This window comes from Rhinolophus ferrumequinum, chromosome 10 (assembly GCF_004115265.2).
Source record: "Rhinolophus ferrumequinum isolate MPI-CBG mRhiFer1 chromosome 10, mRhiFer1_v1.p, whole genome shotgun sequence".
NCBI classification, from domain to species: Eukaryota; Metazoa; Chordata; class Mammalia; order Chiroptera; family Rhinolophidae; genus Rhinolophus; species Rhinolophus ferrumequinum.
The window spans coordinates 41,048,680-41,060,512 of record NC_046293.1 but is presented as its reverse complement, the minus strand read 5'-3'; the positions used below and the strand labels follow the sequence as shown (position 1 = coordinate 41,060,512).

Genomic DNA, 11,833 nt, shown 5'->3' with positions numbered 1-11,833 from the left:
CCCCTATATTCACTGCATTATTTACAGTAGCCAAGACATGGAAATCCATGTAAGTATCCATGGACAGATGACTGGATAAAGATGCGAGACAGACACACACAGAGACAAACAGACACACACAAACTACATATACACAATGGACTACTACTCAGCCATAAAAAAGATTAAATAGTGACATTTGTGACATCGCTGGATTTTGAGTATTGTTAACTGAAATAAGTCAGATGGAAAAAAGACAAACACTATATTTCACTCATGTGAAATATAAAACAAAAAGTAACAAATAAAAAAACAAACAAAAACAAACTCATAGATACAAAAAGAAATGTGGCCACCAGAGGGGAAGGCAAAGTGGGTAAAGGGGGTCAAATATGGTAATGGCTGCTACATCTTGGGAGGTGAGTATGCAAGAGTATAGAGATGTCGAAATATATTGTACACTTGCAATTTATGTTATTAACCAATGTTACCTTGACAAATTTAAAAAGTAAAATAAAAACACCTTTCTAAAATGTGTCCTGTCATGAGGGTAGGAAATCAAACACAAATCAATCCATTATGATTTCAAATATCTTTTTTTAAAAAATAAATGTTTATTTCAAGTATGAAAAGTAACGTTTAAACATTATCCAAAATTCTGTTCAGTTTAACAAGTATAAAACAAGACTTTTGACAAAAAGTTTACAATTAGGTATAAAATACTTAGGAATATATTTTGACATTCACAGTAAGCACTTTTGAAAGAAAACTAAGTTTTGCTAGTAAGTTTTAAAAACAAAAATACATTTGCAGTCCCAGCTAAAATAAACAAGTCCTTAACTGAGGAATATCCTCCCTCAGAATGGGTAGCATTTCAAAATAACATTTAAGAATTTGTTTTAAAACATGGTAAACTTGGCTCAATAATTTTGAAATTCAATACCTTATGGTTTCTTTGACAAATACCATCTACATCAGTTACCCACAAATAAGATTCTCAGGCTATTTTAACTAATTTCATGTCATTGACATACATAACCTAAGTGGTAACCAAACTCTCTAAGACATTTTATCATAGCAATTCTGAGTATTTCCAACAAAATATTCTGAACAGAAAATGACAGAAGTTTTCTCGTGGCAATTACAGAACCATCAGAAGAACTCAAGTCTCACAATTATTTTAAAGGACTGCTACCAAGGCTTCTGCTTCTCTTCTCCATGTACATCTTTTTATAGGTTTGAAACATTGCTTTTGAATCCTTCACTGGGTTTTGTAGTGTCTCACATCCATCTGCACTGGAGCTTCTCTTGGCAATTCTTGAATTAGTCGAAACATTATCATCTAAGGAAACAAATTTCATTTATTTACTTTATTATTAGTTAATGTTAATAACCAATATATAATCAATTAAAATAGAGAGGGGGATGGAAGCAGACCCTACCCCAGCTGAGCCTCTGGTAAGATCTGAGGGCTGTACGACAATTTTATGAAGCCCTAAGCAGAGGACTCAGGAGGGCGCAGCTCACAGTGGCCCATGTGGGGATCGAACCGGCAACCCTGGTGTTATGAGCACCGCGCCCTAACCAACTGAGCTAAGGGGCCACCCGAAAATGGATTTATTCTTACTGATGCTGTTTACAAATGGAAGCATATATACATTGCATACTATAGACACGGCCTCAAGATGGTCTGGACAACACTGGAAACAATTCTACGTGCCACAAAACCAACTTAATTTCACCTCCCTTTTAAAAAATGTATTTCAATTATTTTCAAAAATGTTCTCTTCTTGAACTTTTCAAAATTCTTAGTCTTAGTAATGGTTATATAAGTCAATATATCTTCAGTTTTGCCAAAAAAAAAAAAAGAGAAATGGAAAACACACATTCGTCCCTGGGATAAAAAAATCAGGCCAGAGTTAAATTTAATAAAGTATGTCTCTTTTCTGATCAAATTATAAATTACACACACACGGGACTCATACCTCTTCTTTGGGAACTGTTTTCTACTTTCATTCCTGTCTTTACTGCCCAGGCCTGTTCTGCTCTACCTTTTTCCTTGCTCAATAAAAACCTCAATTTATCATTTGCGCACTATAATAAATATGACCTTCCTAACAATTTAAAACTAGCAATGTGAAGAGCACAAACATCAGCCAGTTGCAAACAGTGAATGGATAGTTTCAAAATTCTGGCCTTGCTATGCGTTAGATTCTAAGACATGCCTGTACTTGTTTCATCAGACTGGTTCCGTGTGCATTAGCCTCACTATTCCTTCTTTTGATGGGCCCATGTTTTCATAGTTCTGTGCATTTCTAGACTTCCAAATTCTTCTACACCTTCATTATCTTTCTTTCATAACATCAGTAACACTGATACCTGAGGTAGGTCTCTCTGTTGCTTTCCATTGGATTCCATTACTTCCTCTTCTATTATACCTTATCCTGACTGATAGTTTTATAACTTACTCCATCCACACTCCAAACTTTGCTACCAAATTTAGATGTATACTTAATTAAAATGTTTCTGTATAGCTGTTTGGAAGTTCATGACATTTGTTTTCATCCCACTTCACACAGGTTCACATTCTCCTGCTTCTTCATCTTGGTGTATGTTTTATCTTTCACTCTTGCTCTGAGTCGCATCAGACTTTGACAGAGCTCTAAGACTTGTATCTTGGTTTTCTCATGTTGCTGATCTCATTGTGCTTATACCCTGGTTTGTGGTATTTTTTTCATGTTTCTAAGTATCAATGTCCCACCTTCACTGTTTACTGCTCATCCTGTTTGTGACTGGTTTTATGCCTCTGTCATTTAGCTCATGCTCATCTCTGAGCCACTTTGGTCAACCTGTGCATGCATCTGTCCTCTGAATGTTTTCATATTCAGATTCCAATTATGCCTCTCACCTTCTCCGAGGGGTAATATTTATGTCTCTCTACCACCTCTATGGGGCTACATTCATATCTTTCTTGCTCCAATCTACATGCCCATCTTTCCATCTTTCTCATTTTTGACTCACTGTATTCCAACTTTAAGTGTTTTTTATACTCTCAGATCCCACTTTCTGGTTGTTTTCCTGTTCTGAGTAAGAGTGCATTTCTCCTTTGAGTCAACTTAAGTTTTTTCCTATATGCATTTTCAATGTGTATGACTCCATTTCCACTTGCATTTGTGCTTTCAGCTCTTCTCTCAACCTGTCATATGCCGCTTTAAAAAAATATGCTTCTCTTTATTGTTACTCATGGTGAAATTGTTTCTTTCCATTTTCAAGCGGCTCTCAACCCTTGTCTTTACACATTCATAACCAAAACCAAGAAAAAACTTTCGAACTCTAGCTTCTAGTTCTCAATGCAAAATCCTAAAAACAAACTACTTTCATTCCACTAATTAAATTGGATACTAAAAGCTCTGGTTTTTCTGGTTGGAACTTCAAGCCAAATCACTCCTTAGCAAAAACAAACAAACAAAACCCAGGGAATATCAGTCTCTCATCAAAAATAACTTTTCCACACTTAATATCAAAAAAAGAAACCCAATTCAAATCCCTGATATTTTCAGTTACTAGTTATGTAACTTTAGTCAAATGATCTAACCTGTGTCATTGATAAAATGGGAACATCCTTGCCTACTCGGTTTTGAGGATTAAATTAATTACCTTGCAAATCACCTAATCCAGGGCTTGGCAAATAGGGTATTGCCCGCAGGCCAACCCCAGCTTATAGCCAGTTTTGGTAAATCAAGTTTAATTGCAACAGAGCCCACAGTCATTTATTTATTATTATATGGCCATTTTCTCACTCCGATATCAGAGCTGAGTATTTAGGAGAGACCCTATGCTATGATCTGCAAAACCTAGTATCTACTGTCTAGCCCTACAGAGAAAAAGTATGCCTCCCCGTATCTAACTCATTGTGGTGAGAATTATTTTCTTATTAAAAGGAAAGATATCACTGCTTCCATCGCCATTGGATGAGAGAAAATAGGAGAGAATGTCTTTCTACCACTCATACACAAACACTGAATCATTTAAAAATGAATGTGGGGGCCAGCCCAGTGGCTCAGGCAGTTGAAGCTCCCGTGGTCCTAACGCCCGAAGGCTGCTGGTTCAATTCCCACATGGGCCAGTGAGCTACACCCTCTACAGCTAAGACTGTAAAGAGCAGCTCTCCCAGAAGCTGGGCTGCCGTTAGCAGCCAGTGGTTGGAGTAAGCAGCTGTGTGCTGCCGTGGGCTACTGGCGGGCAGCAGGCGTGAGTGGCTGGTAGCCATTGTGAGCAGCCAGGAGCTGCTGTGAGCGGCCGACTGACAACTGGCACCGACTGCCTGGGGGCGGGGGGGAGAAGGCGGCAAAGCTCATAATACCAGCATGGGCCAGGGAGCTGAGTCCTACAACTAGACTGAGAAAACAATGGCCTGAAACGGAGTGGTGGGGGGAAATGGAAGAAAGGGGGAGGAAAAAAATAAAATAAAAATGAATATGAATGAAAATAAAACTTCACAATAGTTTCCTAAGTATAATCCAGCTAATACATGACAGAGTAAAAGAGAAGTAAAATAAAAAATTAAATAGATAGGTGATAATTTTACCGATTTCTTGGTTGGCTTCTGGAATCCTTTTCTCCTCAGATGTACCTTTTAACCAGTCTTCTTTTGTACTTTTTATTCCTGAAACCATTTAAATATTCATTTTGAGATCTCTAGACATTGATACTCACTTTTAGTACTGTAATGAAGGAAAATCAGATAACCCTAAAATAATTTTTAGAAGGTATTAAATATATCTACATAGCATAATTCTAAAAATGGTCTGGAAAAACGCCTTCTCTCATTTGAGGTGCCTAAATATCTCCCATTAGAAAAATGAGTTGCTTTAAAAGTTCATCTTCACTATGTAGTTATGTCTCACCCACTTGGAGTGAACACCAACACATCTCAAGATATTTCAGGGCACATGATAGAAAATGACGTTCACATTGCCCCGACCCACTTTCAGTGCTCCCATTACATCCATGCCTAAGCATCTAGTTATAGGCACCAAGTGAAATCACCAATAGTTTCCAAAGTGAATTTTAATATTCCACTTAACCACAGATCCCTATTGCCTTCCAAGAAAATGTACCTTATTTATGGTGTAACTTTATGCACCCGAACAAAGACTCTCTGAAAAGTACAGGAGAAACTAAGATTTCCATTCAAATCCTTTAGTTTTCCAATCTGGGTTTCTCAGCACAATGTTTTATATATAATATCCACAACACCTACATGTTTCTTTACTACCACAAATAATTAGTCATCTATTTTGTCGTTCCCTCCTATACTACACTGAGAACTCTTATCATTCAGCTAATCAATAGTCATGCTTGCCATTCTGGGTTTAGGGACTTAACACTGGACAATACTACTTTCATGGTCCTCCCTTTCCTACATAGATAGGACGCTACCACTTTAGTGATAAGTCACCAACTGCTTCAAACATGGTTAATAAATTAAACCATTTAACATATATAAAAAGATATGACTAATAATCATTACATATCTCCTAACATTTAGACCAAAATTTCAAATTCACAGGACTTTGAAATTGCAAGGCCAAAGGGGAATCAACAAAAAGTAATACTCTTGAAATAATGTATACACGACACAATAAATATTTTTCACATTATAGGCATCTTGGTACAGAAGGGAATCTTTGTTTGGCAGACCTTACAATTTTATATGCTTCATCAGTTGTACAAATTTAGTACAATTTACAATACGGGGCATAAACTTAAATACTGCCCAATGAACCACTGATTTTCTGAGAAAAACAAGTAAGTAATGGCAAAATGCATTCAAGTCTTTCCTAGCTACCCAGATGGCATGAGGTGCTAACCCACTTAACCTACAATGCTTTCTAACATTGTAGACACCATAAAAAGAAACCCATACTGGACCTTGCAAGGGGGCTTGCTCCTTTCTAGGACAAGGCTGCAGATCCTTCTGGTCTTCAGCAGAGTTTGTACTTTTATTAATCAGCCCATCTGGACATAATTTAAACTGAAGCATGCTTTGTTTTTCTGTGGAATCTTTCATAGGTAAAAGTAAAAGGCTCTTAGTTTCACCTTCCAGTCTCTTCTCTGTATTGAACTTCTTGGGTAAGTTCTCAAAACATGTAAGACGAATGCCCGCCTTTTCAGTGCATTTAAATGCAACTCTGTTCAGATACTGTTTTCTTTGCTCCTTTGCTTGGGGAGACATCTGGGTGAATTCAATTTCATTATTTATATTGTTTACATTTTCCGCTAAATTGGTTTTATCAAGCCACATTTTGTCAGGTTGCTTTCCACCAACTGTTCCTTTAACATTTCTCGAAATGTGTGTTTTAGACTCCTCAGAATGGTGGATTTTCAGGTTTTTACCATGGCTTATACAAATATTTGTTTCTTTAGAAGTCTGTACACTGCTACTGTGTCTCTCGTTTGATTTCCCACAACTCCCTACTTGCAAAGAAAGTTTACTGGACCTCATGTATTGAGAATCACGTGGTATGTTTTTCTTTGACGCTTTGCCACTCATTGCTTCTTTATGCTTCTTCCTTTGTAAATACTCTTTCTGTGACAGAACTCTATTAACTTTAGATGAACTATCCTTAGAGCCTGGGGACTTACTTGATACTATCTTTTCTTTAACTCTGGCTCTTTCACTTGGTGTTGACAAAAAATTACATATTTTAAATGTACCACCTCCATTTTTATTCTGCTCTTGTTTATCATATTTCATCCTCTTTATCTCTGAATCAAGTATACTCCCTTTGTCTGACTTCCTTTTTTCTGCAACTTTTTGTTCAGTGTCACCTACTTTCAATTTTCTCTTTTCTGGCATTGATTGTACCAAGGAACCATTCTTCATATGCAGATCTTTACTTTTGTTTGTCAAAAAACCCGTCTTTGCTTTTAGTGGATATGAGTTTTGTGCTATGGGCTTCCTCTGCAGATTCTCTTGAGAAAATTTTGTTTTATTACTAGAGTGGAAAATTATCTCATGAAATTTCAGTTTTCTTTTTCTTTTGCGACTCTGCGAGGAATCTAGGTTTTTATCACCTTTAGATAAAGGTTGACCAGATAATTCTTGCTGCATCCTTAGTGGGCTGTTATGTTTTCTTTTGTATGTATCTTTTGCAGTCTTGCTTTGTTCTATTTCAGGAAAATCGTTTCTCCCATCCGGGAAAGTCAGAGCAATCTTTGGATTGTTATTTGGAGGACTAAATCCAGTCAGAACATCTCTATCAGAGGTACATTCTCCTTGCTTACAACTGTTGGTCTCCAAAGGAGAACACTGATCTTTCCCTTTTTCTTCCTTTGAAGTAGAGTTCTTGATGGAATTACACTGGCATTGGGGTACTCCTTCATAAACCATAGAAAGCCACCCCAAGGCACAGCAACCGACATCATCTTTCTCCGAATCCACTACAGAATTACAACCTTCTCCATCTGTATGCACTTGTAGGTCACACTGGCTTCCTTCTTTTGTGATAGGCTTTGCTTTCTGAGGTTCTGTCAATTTGTCTACCTCACAGGATTGATCGTCCTGTTCAGGAAATAATTCTTTCATTTGCTCCGAGTTTAATATTGTAATTTGTATTTGGTCTGGTGAGTCTTTGGAGTCACAGCTGGTTTTATCACAAGTCTGATCTTTTGAGATTTGATCTGTTAATTGTTGTGCTACAGAACCTTCATGTGTGTTCACAGGTTCAATACCATAGGGAAACTCTTTTAAAAGTTCCGACAGCTGATCATGTAAGTATAAGATGGATGTCTTACCGAGAATCTCATTTCTTGCAGGATCCTCGGCAGTGTAACTGCAGAACACATCAATTTCCTGAGAGTTACTATCTTGGTGAATAGCAGCTGATGAACACATACTTCTCGCGGTGTTTTCTTTCTTAGTGATATGCTCCAAATCGTTTTCCTCCAGAATTTCACTATTGGATTCTGGAGGTTGCAGTGACTGTGACTGATCAGGTATTTTAAGTGAAATGTCTGTGCACTGAACAAAATTATCTTTTTGAAAACCAAAGTCTTTCTTTACAGTGATACTATCTACTTGTTCTTTTTGTTGTTTACTACTAATCACTTGGTGATTGGGTAGAGATTTCTGTGGCTCAACCTTTTTCACAGGGGGTGAGTTGAATATCTTTGCTATTTGGGAATTATAAGATAGATCACCTTCCACAAGAGAACAAATATTGTCAATCTGTAACATATCACTACTCATTTGCTGATCACTCACAGGATAGTGAATATCTGGTTCTGATTTGATGTGCTCTCCTTGATTGGTATTAGGTATGTCTTCTGAATTACCATTAGTGGACTCATTTTGCTTGTCCTTCTGTATAAGTGGAAAAATCTTGGTACTTGTCATACTTGCTACTGCTTCATTAACATTAACTTTCAAAGAAGTAGTAATTCTTGTATTTTCTGCCAATTGATTCTGTAAGCTACAAACACTGCCTTCCTTAATAACTGGATACATTGTTTCAGATAAAGCTTCAGATGTTATTCCTTTGACTGGCAACGTTTTCACATCTGAAAGAATTAAGGGTGATACTACAGCAACCTGAAGTTCTGCTCCCTTTGTAACAGTGGCACCTGGTGACTCATAATTCTGCACTGCCGTTGACAAAGTTGTTTGTGAGCTGTTTACTATCTTATTCTGAGAATTTCCTACAAATGAAAATGGACTCTTATCAGAAATATCCACAGGCTTTGAAACATCAACTGCTGTTCTGTTGGTTCTCGACTCATTACACTGTTTTTTTTCTGTAGGTTCTGAAGGTTGCTTTTTCCACAGAGAAAGACATGTTGCTAGCAATTCCAAGGAACAGTGACTGTCACTTTTTGGAGATATTCCATGTGTTAAGGACTCACGCTCAAGACAAAAAGAACTGTCCGAAATTTTGGCATTTATATTACAAGTACTTGGAGTTTCCAAGTACAGTTGGTTACCAGTGATTTGGGTATTGGGATTCATTTCAAAACAAAGTGGCTTAGAATCCTGAATAGTTTCATGAACATCTTTTAATAATTTCTCCTCAATTTTATCTCCATGTGCAAGGAGACTAAGAAGTAGCCTGTTTTTATTTAGATATTTTGAAGCACATTCCTCAAAGGCTTTAGAGTGAGGAACTGAAGTTTTTTCAGGCTGTGTTGGCACATTTTCTTCAATGTTGACAAAATTTCCTGATGAAAACTGGGTGTTATTTAACATTGCATGGGTTCTCCCATCAGTTGCTGTCTGCAAAGAAGTCGTAACTTTCAAATCATGTAATTTGTCTGGCATTGGCAACTTTTCCGAACACACAGGATTTAAAAAAATGGAACTGACCTGGTTAAAATTTCTGCACTTGGTATCCTGAATGTTGGAATTCAATGTACTGTGTGTTGTATTTGTTTCTTCTGCAGTGTCCATTACTGTTGGTGGTTTATCCTCTGCAGGCTCCTTAGTAACTACGGTTACTTGTGGTCCAGACTGGATTTTGGCAGTTTGTTTCAGAGACAGTTCAGAATTTTGAGCTGATTCACTATAAGAGGTTTTAGTTGTTTTAATACAACCTGCTGCTGTCAAAAGATCTTTATTAATTTTAACTTTCCTTGCCAGTTCAGAAAATTTCTTCTTCATTTCTACTAATGTTTTAATATCCCTCACTAACTTTTCTTTTGTGGCACTTGTGTCCAGTGCTTGATTTGAAGTTAGATTGCAAGAATCCACTCTTTCCTCTTGGTTAGTTTGAGCAAGTATCTCAACACCATCCATAGAAGATCTAATGGGTTCATTAAAAGGCTGACTGATATTAGTATTTACTTTCAAGTTACTGAAATTTCCAACTGTGCTGACATTTTCATTAAGGTTTTGCCACTGCTGTTGAAAGCCTCTGCAAAAGTCTTTCCTCATTTCAGGTACATGTGTTTCTTGACTCTGAGGAACTTCATGCTGAGTACTTTGCAAAGGCTGGCTTGCATATCTACAGTCATAAGGAGGAGGAGGTCTTTTGTCAGTTTGAGTAACTGCATATTGAAAGGACTGTACAGTGGCAGTCTGCTTTGGCTGCAAAGTCAGTGCAGAATTTGGAGGATGACTATTTTTAACTTGTAATGATATCGGTGGCACAGGATTTTGTTTCTGAAGAGTAGGATCTTGCAAAAGGTTTTGTGGTGAATAAATGTATTGCTTTGGTAGTCTGTAATCTTGATGAGTCAGTCCACTGGATGCATACTGTTGTGCCCAGTCACCCTGTCGCTCTGATAAAGATGAATTAAGTCCCCGGTTTCCTTGATAAGTTACAGGAACTCTTGCAGGATTAGAAGGGATCATATGTACTTGCACAGAATAGGTATCTGGTGTTACAAATTGATTCTGTGGTACAAGTACCTTGGGTATATTAGTTCCAAAACCAGTTTGTTGAGGCATAGTTGCCCCTGTATGACAAGGCATAGAATTCCTCACTGGCGACTTCAACCATACGTTTTGTGCAACTCCTGGAGACATTTGCAAATTGTGATTCAGTTGTTTGCGTCCTTTTACATTTGAATATGTTGTTCTTTCTACTGAAGTTTGTGAGGCCACAAATGTCCCACTATGCATATCAGATACAGAGATTTGTTGAGGAGTTTTATAATTTCTGAAGTTGAGGAGTGGCTGTGAGACTGGATTTGAATTACTGAGAAACATGCATGCTTCTTGGTTAGTTCCAGGATAATGTAAAGAACTTTGAGATGGTGTGTTTATTAAAGTCGGCTCCAAAAAAGATGACGGGTTTTTAGGATATATTGGGGGTAAGGCAACACTCTCTGGTTTTGCATTCCAATTCATGGTTGATTTGATGTAGTAGCAGTGTGTTAAAAGTCAGTTCTTTTGAATATCAGGAATCTGTAGAAAATAAAGATCTTTTGTTACCAAGCTGTTTTGCCCAGATAGAACTTTGAAGAAAATTAGTTTACCTTAACACTAATGCTGACTATATCTGTAATTCCTAAAACCTCACTAGACAAATCCTCATCTTTGATTTGGTAAAGAGGAATAGCAAAGGAGAACGCAACAATAAATATGGCAAATGTAAATTAAATTTCCAGGGTGTGTGACAGAAATCCATTCTACATAACAGTTAGCATTTTGTTTGTTACGTTTAAGTGGTGAGTACTTTCTACTTTTATTATTGTTACTAGCTCTTTAAAAGTAACCCATGCTCCCTATTAAAAAAAATGTTTAAACGTATTAGTGTCCATTCCCAGTGTCTATATACTCCCTAAGGGTATCTACTGTTACCATCTCTTTCAGAAAATTTCTATACATAAAAAATGCTAATACATAAATAAAACTTCATCTTTTAAACAAATGGAATCCTACGAAACACATTGTCTACAGTTTGCTGGACTTTCATTTTTATACCCAGTATATCTTATCATTTTACTAGACATATAGCTACTTCATTGTCTGCACAGCATTCCACGTTTTGGGAATATCTCCCTTTAACCAACCCTCTATTATCTGAAGATGAGCACACCTTATAAATTTATTGCATTTTTCTTTGTTGAGCCTCACAAAGGTTGCATTTTTTTTACAAATCAAAGGCAAGAAGCTCCACAGGTAAAAAGATTACAACTCATTTTACGATGATACTTTATTGCTTTATTGCAGTGGTCTGTAACTGAACTGACAATATCACAGAGATATACCTTATTTGGTTTTCTAAAGTATTTGCATTTATAAACTAAACTAAGCATTTGTGTATTTATGCTTAAATATTTCTGCTAAATGTTTCTGGAAATTCCTATAAGTAAAACAATGTGTTAAAGGACATTAAAATTATTTTCATAA

General features: G+C 36.8%; 1 protein-coding gene across 2 annotated transcripts in view; it reads right to left on the bottom strand.

Moving 5' to 3' along the window:
• Positions 1-632: 632 nt before the first annotated feature.
• Positions 633-11,833, bottom strand: part of RESF1 (retroelement silencing factor 1) — a 28,298-nt gene continuing 17,097 nt past the window's right edge. For both annotated transcript variants that reach the window (XM_033117207.1, XM_033117206.1), the window contains 3 exons: positions 5,914-10,885; positions 4,568-4,645; positions 633-1,321 (listed from right to left, as the gene is read on the bottom strand). In XM_033117207.1, coding sequence (XP_032973098.1) covers positions 1,155-1,321; positions 4,568-4,645; positions 5,914-10,828 — 5,160 coding nt within the window. In that variant the 5' untranslated portion in view covers positions 10,829-10,885 and the 3' untranslated portion in view covers positions 633-1,154. The remainder of the gene's footprint in view (positions 1,322-4,567; positions 4,646-5,913; positions 10,886-11,833) is intronic.